The 10523-nt window shown below is 57.5% G+C and overlaps 1 protein-coding gene across 3 annotated transcripts in view; it reads right to left on the bottom strand.

Annotated features, from left to right (window-relative positions):
* Positions 1-2729: 2729 nt before the first annotated feature.
* Positions 2730-10523, bottom strand: part of COL11A2 (collagen type XI alpha 2 chain) — a 28751-nt gene continuing 20957 nt past the window's right edge. For all 3 annotated transcript variants that reach the window (XM_019660818.1, XM_019660819.1, XM_019660820.1), the window contains 20 exons: positions 10307-10360; positions 10007-10060; positions 9721-9774; positions 9518-9571; positions 9069-9176; positions 8615-8668; positions 8371-8424; positions 8181-8234; positions 7654-7707; positions 7303-7410; positions 7144-7197; positions 6956-7009; positions 6591-6698; positions 6387-6440; positions 6044-6079; positions 5795-5848; positions 5412-5679; positions 4724-4836; positions 4152-4358; positions 2730-3446 (listed from right to left, as the gene is read on the bottom strand). In XM_019660818.1, the coding sequence (XP_019516363.1) occupies positions 3306-3446; positions 4152-4358; positions 4724-4836; positions 5412-5679; positions 5795-5848; positions 6044-6079; positions 6387-6440; positions 6591-6698; positions 6956-7009; positions 7144-7197; positions 7303-7410; positions 7654-7707; positions 8181-8234; positions 8371-8424; positions 8615-8668; positions 9069-9176; positions 9518-9571; positions 9721-9774; positions 10007-10060; positions 10307-10360 (1737 nt within the window). In that variant the 3' untranslated portion in view covers positions 2730-3305. The remainder of the gene's footprint in view (positions 3447-4151; positions 4359-4723; positions 4837-5411; positions 5680-5794; positions 5849-6043; positions 6080-6386; positions 6441-6590; positions 6699-6955; positions 7010-7143; positions 7198-7302; positions 7411-7653; positions 7708-8180; positions 8235-8370; positions 8425-8614; positions 8669-9068; positions 9177-9517; positions 9572-9720; positions 9775-10006; positions 10061-10306; positions 10361-10523) is intronic.

Here is a 10523-nt window from a genome sequence, read left to right as displayed (position 1 = left end):
CTCTTAACCAACTGAGCCACTCAGCCAGCCCATATCACTTACCTTTTCAAACACCATCAATGACTCCTTCTTCCTTATTGGGTTCAAGAAACTTGTTTGAGAGACAGTCAAGATGTTTGAGCCCAGCCCCGCCTGCAAGAGTTTATGTTCTGACCCAATCAAACCCGAAGTAACTCCACAAAGTCTCTGCCTCTTTCTCATTTATCCCCTCTCCACCCCATCCAGAAGCCTCCACTACCCACAAGCCACTGCAGCCACTACCAGCAGCCACATACCAAAATGCCAAGGCACCTGCACTCACACACCCAGCCCCGCCCCAAACCCCCAGCTCTGGAGCCCTATCCTTAAATTCCTCCCTTCTTCCCTTAGAGCGAGGCCCCAGCTTGCCCCAGGGAAGGAGCAGTCCAGATGCACAGAGAGGGCTGTGGTCCTGGCATCCTCTACTGCAACTTGGCACAGAATTGCTCATAAAAGTGTTATGTGGGGTTGGTTGGCATGCTAGTTAAATAGGCTTTTGTGAACTGGTGTAGGGACCTAACCGCCATGTATAAATGTTATTTGAGTGACTGTATGACATTGTTTCCATGGAAAAAAGCCCTCTGAGCTCAGAGCATCTAGCCAAAAGTGACCTTTGTGGACAGTCCCCCTTTGTGCTCAGGGGGCGACCCCTGTGGGTTTGGCTACAATGGCAGAGACAGCGCTGAGAAACCTCAGCTCTGGTCCAGCTTGGCTGGGAGTGGGTGCGGACGAGGAGCGTGGAGAGTGTTTATTTAGATCTAATTATCTCTTCAGCGGAAGCCTGGGAGGGAGGGAAAGAAGGTGGGTTGTCTGAAGCCCTCGGGGACAGGAGATTGAGACGGAGGGCGTGAGTGATCCCAGAAATCCTGTCCATCGCCTGGCCCCAAATAGACGAGATCGGGAGCTGCCGCTCCATTCCGCCTCCTCCTGGGTTGAGCGGAGTAGGAGTGAGGATTCAATGGGTGACAGAAAGGTAGTAGCGATTTCGGGGTGTCTTAACGGCCGGCCTGAATGTTTCGTTGGTCCTTTGGAGGGCTACGGTCTTAGCGTGGGCACCAGGGGGCAGCAGAGTCGGAGAGATGCGCGGAGCCGGAGGTGTAGACGCGAGGAGGAGGGGTTTTCCACCTGCGACCGGCTTTCCTGCCCAGGCTGAGCTTCTGAGGAGGGGTTTTCCACCTGCGACCGGCTTTCCTGCCCAGGCTGAGCTTCTAGACGCCCCCATAGGAGAGCTTCCTGGATAGAGAAGGAGTTGGCTCCAACACTCCAGGGGTTCAAAGATTGGGGTTTTGTCCTTGGGATGCGGACGAGCAAGGCGGTGCCATTGGGGATCCACGGGAGGAAAAAGTACAGAGAAGGGGGTGCCTACCCGGACTCCGGGTCGGGGTGCAAGGCAACACTTTCCAAGCCCCCCGTCCCCCCCTCCCCAGGGCTTGCGGACACGGAATCAGGTCACAAACACACTTGCACACACCCATCCCCCTCCTAGTCCCCGCAGCCTGGCGTCCAGCAAGGAAAGGGGCGTCCCTACTGGGATGAGGCCCTAGAATAAATTTTAATCTACTGCCAGGACAGGCAGGAGCCAGGAAGTGCTATGTAAGGATGGGAAGCCCCAGGAGAGGCAGGGAGGCCAGCTAGGGGTGGCTGCCTGTGCGGCTGTCTGAGCAGAAGGGACTGACAGGAACCCCTGACCCAGACCGCACAGAGCTGCATGCAGAATAAGCCCTGAGAGGGGCCGCTGGGGAAGGAGGGAGTTGGGGCAGCACAGAATGGGAGGGGACCGGGCGAGGACTGGGCATCTTGACACAAAGGCAAAGCTTGGCATGCTGTAGAAACTAATACACACAGTTGTCCAGCCCTGGCTTTTTATGACAGGACATCACAAGCCTGAGGGGGAGAGAAGAGACACCAGAGCTACAGGTGCAGGAAACTGTTATGCAAATGAGCCTCAGTCTCCTCATTTGCAGAGTTTAGGCCCTCTAAGGCTCCTTCCAGGCCCGAAGTCCCTAAAGACGGGCAGAGGCGGAGGGGGGGGGGAGGTCGTGTTTGAGGCACACCCTCCCCAGAACCAATCCAGCAGCACTGTAGGGCAGAACTGGAGGACCCATATGTGATTCTGCGCATGTCAGCCAGGCATTATGACACCCCAGCTGGTGTCCTCCAGGTACAGGGATTAAGCCATCTATTTCTGGCTACAGCTCAGCCGGGAAGAAGGGGCGTTGGATGGCGGTTGGGTGGGGATTGAAATAACAACACAGGCACCACACACATACACCCTAGGAGACAATCACATGTTTTAACCATCAGTCAGAATGGACACTGGTCATAGGGCTAGACAAGTCCTGGAAGTCCCTTCCATCCATATGCCACACATTAACCCTTCAATTGCAGGATCAGGAAAGGTGGGGCAGGGGGCATAGGGGAGGGACTGGGGTGGCCAGGATGGCAATGAGCTACTCAGGGGCCTCAGGGCCATGGTGACTTCCCAGCGAATACAGAAGTTTTCGATATTTCAAGAGCCCGCTGAATACAGGCCCTGCACACACCCCTCACTAATCCATTTCTCCCCCGGGGGCGTGGCCTGGTCCCCAAATATCAGGAAGTTCCTGCAAGCCCCAGACCAAGTGAAAGACAGCAGGTATGTGAAAGAGGGAGCCAAACACCCGGTAGATGGAGATGAGAGAGCTCCACCTGGGCAGAGAGAGTCAGAGCCCTGAGGCAAAGGAGAGCATATATTCCAACGTTCACAGTGGGTGCTACAGGTGGGGTGTGAGGGAGCTGGGGTTCGGCCCGAAAACCCCCACACAGTCACTGAGGAAAGCCCTGAGGCAAGGACGAGAGTACCAGGGGCTCACCCCTGGAGAGCCCTATCTCCAAAGTCCGCTGATTTTTGTTGGTATTTCTCTCTTTATCTTTTTTGTATTTGGTTTTCCACTCTTTAAATAATTAATATAATTACTTTTAAATACAAAATACACAGTGTCCTTTCTCTTCTCTTCCTCTTATTTGGGGTGGTTGAGAGGTGTGTTTTAAATAAGTATGTCAGCTGTCTATCAGGTCACAGGCTCCAGGTGGGAAGGTTAAGAGCCCCAGATGCCAGCCCTCCCCTGGGGTGTCCAGGTACCCACTTCACCCCTCCCCTGGTCTGCCCCTGACTGGGGGCTCTCGGTGCCCTGGCCCAAGGCCCCCTAGATGGTGAGGAGCGCTCTTGGGAGGTGGCACGGAGCTGATGCTGTGGGATTCCAGGTGGGCCTGGTTTCAACTGACAGGGTCAGACAGAGAAGAAGGTCCTAGCCCATGAAACAGACAGGCCCCAGCAGCACCCCGCCCCGCCTCGGGGGGGCTCCCAGGTCTGAGAAGGAGGCGTCCAGCACTGGCAGCTGCTCCAGCACAGGTGTTCGCACCTCCAGCACCGTCCGGCCTTGCCGTGTCTTAAGGAGGAGATGGGAGAGGGGGGCGTGAGTGTGGTGGAGGCACGCACACTCCGTGGAAGCCCCCCCTCAAGCCCAGGCTCGTCTTTCCTTTGAGCACCAAGAAGCTATTCCCCCAACCGTGTCACATGTTCAGACTTGCTAAAGTTTCTCTTCCAGCAAGTCAGGATTGGGAACGCTAGGAAGGTTGTTATGTGCCTGTGTGTGTGCGTGTGCGCACAGGTGTGTTCACGAGCCAGTCTGTGCAGCTTTGAGTTTGTCTATGGTGGTTGTGTGAGCCCATGTGACTCCGCAGGGATATGTGCTCATGTGTCTGTGAGTGTGCCTGTGTGATGATAGCCGACATGATTCCATATGTGTGTGTACCTGTGTGACCCTGTCCAAGCGACTCTGGGGATGTGTGTACAGATTGGGGGCGTCTGTGCCCCTGCGCCTCCATGGTGGGTTGCCCCCACCCCATGCCTCGGGGCAACCTATGTACATGTATGTATAAGCCTGTATGACTCACTTGGGGTGACACTGCTATGTGCACACAGGTGAACACCACTTCCATCGTCCCCACCCTCCTAACCCCCATCTGAGCTCCCTCAGGCATATATGACACCAGGACGTTGGACTCCTGCTCTGTCTGGTGCCCCCGCCCAAAGGGTCTTCCTCCTGCCTGAGCCTGGGATCAGTCCCTAGCCAGCTTTTCCTGCTCCCCACCTGACAGCCGTCTCTGAATTCCTTGACATAGGGGCTGGTGTCTGGGCTCAGCTCATCTTCATTCGCCCCCCTGAGCCTCAGGGGGCCTTCCTGGACCACCCCAGAGCACGGATAGGAGACATCCTGGTGGGCAGAGACGCTGAGCAGCCGCAAGAAGGTGAGCTGGACAACGCCTACCAGGGAGCCTTCGGAATCCACATAGGAGAACTGGCAGAGAGAGGGTCGCAGTCAGGGGCAGGCAGAGCAGCCTGCCAAGCCTCTACAGAAGCAGGGCGCCTAGGCCAGGGGCATGAGCAGGGAATGGGTGGGAGGGAAGGGCTGGGGACAAATGAGGGGCCCGAGTGGGAGCCAGGAGGCTGGGGGTCAACAGAAGGCAAACATCTGTCTTGAGTTGCCAAGGGAAGGAGACAAAGTGAGCATGGGAGGGCTGGTGACAAGGAAAGGGAGAAGGTGCAGGAATGGAGAAGGGCCAGTAGTCTCTGCAAAGGCAACGGCCAGGGCACTTGTCACATAGACCCAGAAACTACTACGTCCTGACAGGGACACACTATGTCGCAGGAGCCAGCTCTCACCTGTGTAACATCATCCCGGGGCATCACACAGGTTTCCCCTCCTGCTGTAAAGTTGCAGAAAACCCGGAAGGCATCTCGAGCACAGCCCTGGTTGGGGTCAACCCAGTATTCTCCTGTTGGATGGGGTTGAGGGCAGGGTCAGGACCTTGAGGGCTCGGACCCAAGATGTTTTTTGCCCCCACATTCCCACTGTCCCCCCCAGCCTGCCCCACAATGCTCTGTCTCCCAGTCCTGTTCCCCTACCAGAACCCAGAACACAGCCCACCAGGCTTCAGTTTCCCTCATCACCTTGTACCTCCTGCCCCACCTCTGACCCCCTGTCTCCAGCAGCACACTCAGGCTCCTGATTGGAGGGGGTAGGAGCACTGACACCCTCATGCTAGTATAATGAATGTGGGGCTGTAGGTTCGCACACGTGACCAGCTGTGTAAATGCAAGCATGCATGTACACATGTGTATGTTTATCTACTCCTGTAGCTATCAGGCTAATAATAAGCTGGTACATTGGTAGGACCGTATCAGTTACTAAATATTGAAATACTTCTGACCTGGTTGGTAAGTAACTGCTGTTCCAATTCCCTCAACCCCTACCCCCACCCCAACACCTTCCTTAAGACCCCCAATATCCATTCTGCTTGTCCATGCCCACGCTGTTAATGTTTTTGTGTCCCCTGAGACTGGCACTGACCATCAGGCAGCTCTGGGTGGCAGAGTTTCAGGTCCTGACAGGTGCGAGCAGGGCTGTCCTGGGTCCCTGTCGGCCTCCTCATCTGCTCTATCTCCTCCCGCAGGGAGTCAAGTGAGCCAAAGATCTCCTCCAGCCCCCCAGGACTTCCCGGGGCCCCCCCAGTTGGCATGGCCTCTTCTTCCTGCATCAGGCGACTTCCATCCACTGAACGCCGAGTCTTCTTGGGCATCTGGATGGGCAGGGGCTGGATCACTTCACCCGGGGGGCCCTGGGTGGAGGCGCAGATGGAGAGGGTGAAAGACGAGGTCAGTATGAGGGTGAAGCAGAGAAACACCAAGACAGAGAGGGACAGTCAGAGAAGCAGGACCTGACTCATAACTCACCGGGTGTCCTGGAGGGCCCTGAACACCCTTCTCTCCCTTGGGTCCGGCTGGGCCCTGCCAAAGGAGTAAATGAGGTTATGGAAGGGTCAAGAGGTCGAGAATGCAATCAAGGTCACAGAAAGGTTGAATCAGCATCCAGACTGGGAATAAGAGGCTCCACTTGGGGGGGGGTGTATTTGCTCTGCAGAGATAGCTCAAGTCCAGCTTGGGGGAAAGGGCAAAGGTCAGAGCTGGCTGGGGTTCACTCACTGTGGCTCCTTTGGCTCCCTTGGGGCCAGCAGGTCCCTGTGAAATGAAAAACAAGAAAGAGACGGTCACCACAGGGGAAGGTCGGGGCATGGAAGAATGGAGAGGCAAGGCCGTGAGTCCACAGGACAGTGGGGTTACCACAGGAAGGGCAGGCATGAGGGGACATGGGGATATTCGGGAGACCCTGGAAGGATGAAGGAGACACTGCAGTGTAAGAACATATGGGGGAAACTGGGGCCTGTACTTGTCAGGCTGGCAGTTGCCATGGAAGCCGTTGGGAGATTATAGAGGGGGAATCAATGGGGTTTAGGGAATTTAGTGGAGGAACAGATGGAGTACTCACGGGGTGGCCAGGGGGCCCTCCAGGACCAATAGATCCAGATGCTCCTGGGATACCCTAAGAAAAGGGGGGGCCTGGTTCAGCTGGTCATCCCCCCTCCCCCTGCCCTCACCCCACCGCCGAATCTCCATCCCCAACCTCTCCCACTCCCAACACAAATCTACACCCTCATCCCCCAGAACTTCCAGGACCACGCCCTCTACTCACTGTCTCTCCCTTCTGTCCAGCGGAGCCCTGAGGGCCAGGAAGTCCCCGATCACCCTTCTCACCCTGCTCCCCAGGGGGCCCAATCAGTCCTATGAGACCTGGGTGACCCTGAAGAAGGGAACAGGTGGTCAGGGGGGGTGCAGAGAGGAGACACATGGATTCAGGAGGAGACCATGGGGGTCAGAGCCCAGACAACAAAAGAGCCTCGGGCACAGGGTCTGAGGAAAGAGCAGAGGCTGTGAACAGTCCTCACTGAGTAAGGACCCCCAAAGACTTGGTGCGGGAAGCCCGAGGCAGAGCAGTGGGCATTCAGGGGGTGAGGGTGAGGGGAGGGACACCTGGCCACTTGTCTGTCTGTCACTCACCTTCTCTCCCTTGGCTCCAGCATCGCCCCTGAGGCCAGGAAGCCCTGGAGGTCCCTGTAGGGAGACAGGAAGTCACTCTTTCCAGGGGGAGGTGAACCCAAGCTCTTCCCCACCACGTCCCACTTCCTCCAGGCCTTCAGCTGGATGCCCACTGGCCCAGGCACCCCACCCAATCCATAGTCACTCACCACAGGACCTGGAGGCCCAGCCTGGCCTGTGGCTCCAGGACGACCTTGCTGACCCTGCAGATTGAGGGGACCACAGACGTCAGGAACAGTGTCCCCATACCTTACTCCTCCCATGGCCCCTCCCCCCACCCAACCCAGCCTCTGCACACCATGACTTACCACTGAGCCCGGGAGCCCCCTCAGACCATCAGGACCAGGTTTTCCTGCTGGGCCTGCAGGACCCACAGGGCCTGTCTTTCCCGGGGCACCCACAGCACCAGGATCTCCCTGAAATACACATAAGAAATGTGTCCTAAGAGGCAGAGGATGGGGGTGTGGGTGGGGACAGGGAGTCCAAGGGCTTCCCACAGCAGCCCTTGGAGCAGGAAGAGTTCAGGGAACCCCGTCCCCACAAGGGGCTCGGCGCGGGGGAGGTGGACGTGGGGTAGCATTCAGAAACAGAGGAATCTGAGGAGCACGGGGGTAGGACGATGGAGGGAATGCCAGCATCCAGGGCAGCCTCTCCCTCACCTTGGCTCCCTTCTCTCCTTGTCGCCCCTCAGGACCAGGTGTGCCAGCAGGACCCTGCAGATAGAGACGGGAAACAAGAGTAGATGAGGCAGCGCAGAGGCGGATTTACAGATGGAGGAGGCAGGACAGCTGGGCCAGTTGTTAAAATGCTGAGTAGCTCTGAGCATTTGAAGAGCCACTTCCCCACACACACCACCGACCGCCCCACCTCCTGCCCTGGCAACTAAAGAGTTAATTCCTGGCCCAGCAGGGGCCCTCCAGAAACCAGCCCCTTCCTCCAGTGTCCATTCTGATTGGTTGGTGCACACCACCGCCCCTGGCAAGGACTTAAATACCAAGCCCCAAGAACAAACATACCCAAATATACACAACACCCTTACAAACACGAGTGCTGAAGCACATATGCACCCACCCAAGGACAACCCAGACACCTGGCATCTCCCTGCCCATCCCACCTGCCATGGCCCCATCCAGTCCACCTTGCCCACAGACTGCCCCTCAAGATGCCAGGTGTCCACCTCACTTACCCGCTTTCCAAGTGGTCCAGGAGGTCCATTCTCCCCAGTGGGACCAGGGGATCCCTGGAGAGGGGTGAATAGGGGTTGGTGAGTGTTTAGCCTCCAGCCAAGGGACCTCTCAGGAGTGGGGCAAAGAAGAGGGGAAATGGATCTGCAGGCTTGGGCTCAGTGGTGGGGGCAGGGCTCACTGGTCACTCACAGGCTGCCCTGGCTCGCCATCCTCTCCGCGGTCACCCTTTGCACCATCCTGGCCCTGCAGGGATGAAGCAAGGTCAGAGGGGAGCCCCCAATCTGGCTGGTATCACCCAAAACTGCTGATCCTCCCATCCCTCCACCTGCCTGGCCATGCCTCCAGCTTCCCACAGCCAAGCGCATCAGCCACACAGTGACCCTCTATAGAAGCCCCCCACCTTTGCCCCTTCCCCTCCCTGGGTAAGACTCACCCGAGGGCCACCTTCTCCAGGAGGGCCAGGGTCACCAGGAAAACCAACAGGGCCCTAATCCAGAGGGAGAACAAACGTCAGGCTCATAGTCTCCTAAACCCACCCAGAGCCAACACGGACCCCCAGGGGCACATGCCACACTCCCAACTCTAGACGCATTGCCCACCTGCAGCAACCTAGAAAGAGGGTCTCCTGCACCCTCTTTCCCGCCTCGTGCACTACATGCCTTCTAATGCTTTCAGTATTAACTAGAGGTATTAACTAGAGGACATCTCTCATGTTCTCTCTCTGGATCCTAGCCCCCATACCCCTCCCAGGAGACCCCATTCCCAGAGGAGGCTTCCTCCCAGATATTCCCCACTCTTGGGTTTCCCACGCTCCAAGATCCTCACACACACATTCCCAGGTCTCCCATTCATAGGGCCCTCCTCTCGGCCCCTCCCCCCAAACTCACAGGGTTCCCTTTGGGGCCATCATCCCCGGTGGGGCCTTTAGGCCCTGGTGGTCCTGCCTCTCCTGGCTGCCCGGACTCTCCTTTCTCCCCACGCTCCCCGCGTGGACCCTGGAGGGCAAGTGGATGATGGTAAGGTCCCAAGAGGGTCTTGAAGATCAAGGATGCAGCCCCTGCCTCCAAGACACCCTCAGCCTCCCCCAGTTTCCTCAGTGACAGTGGGATGTACACAGAAAGGCAGCCCATAAGGGGTGTCCCCGGGCCCCTCTTCCCTTTGATGAAAGGATGGCAGGACTCACTCAGACCCAGGGACCAGGCCCCACAGAGAATGGCTGGGGCAGAGACTCCTGGGCTACAGAGGGGTTCCAGCTCCAGGAGGTCACAGAAAAAGTGAGGGAGAGGTTGAGGGGGGTGAAAGGGATCGGGGAGGGGTGCTCAGAGCTACCACTTACCTTGACACCTGGCTCACCCTGGACCCCTGGAGATCCTGACTCTCCTGGCTCTCCCTGCAAGGAGGTTGGGGTCAAAAATCCTCCTCCTCACCCCAAATCCTGGTATCCCACAGTTCATTTTCTTTTGAACCCCCAACCAAACTTTGCAGAAGTCCAACCCTTATTCCCCCCAAGACTGGACCATTCACTCCCTTCCTAGTTACCTTGTCTCCAGGGGGACCCAGGTTCCCAACACCTCCTGGGGGACCTTGTGGACCCTGGAAGAGGAACAGAAATAGGGATCATAGCTTAGGGGAGGAGGTGCCATTCCAGGGGAGGAGATTGGATGAGGGCCCCCGAGGTCACACAGAGGTGACACAGTGGGTGGCCTTCTGAGAGGCCAGTGGCTCCACGTAGAACCTGAGATGAGACTAGACTTTATAGTTTGGGGAAAGGGAGGCATAGGACTGGCCACATTAATCTGAGGGACAAGAGGACAAGAGGACTCACATCAGCTCCATTGGGTCCAGCTGGGCCTCGAGGTCCTGGGGGGCCAGGTGGTCCCTGGGGAGAAACAGATACACCCGCAATCGGGGAGGGAAGTGAGAGGAACAGTGGTGGACGCACATGAATTGCGGAGGGCTGGATGAGGCAGAGATCCTGGGCAGAGAGGAGGAGGAGGGGCAGCCAGGCCAGGGAGCAGGGGGACAGTGGCCGTGGGGTACTGGGGTGGGGCTGGATGGGGGTGGTGACTAGTAGGTTGGGCTGGGGTCAGTAGGGGTCACACACCATCAGTGGGGTCACACTCACCATGGGGCCCACATCTCCTGTTTCTCCCTTCTCCCCGGAGGGGCCTGGCAAACCCTGTACAGAATACACAGCACAGACCCAGGTGACCAACCCATCATAGGCCCCCCAGTTCCATCCCTCAAGTCTCACATGCCTGCCTCCCCCAGTCCTCTGCCTCCACCTCCCCAGTCCTCCTCAGAAGGGGGCTGGCAGGGGGCTAGGGTAGGCATCAGCTCCA

Source organism: Hipposideros armiger, unplaced genomic scaffold (genome assembly GCF_001890085.2).
Source record: "Hipposideros armiger isolate ML-2016 unplaced genomic scaffold, ASM189008v1 scaffold_331, whole genome shotgun sequence".
NCBI lineage: Eukaryota > Metazoa > Chordata > Mammalia > Chiroptera > Hipposideridae > Hipposideros > Hipposideros armiger.
Note: the sequence above shows the minus strand (reverse complement) of the source record. Positions and strands in the feature narration are given on the sequence as shown.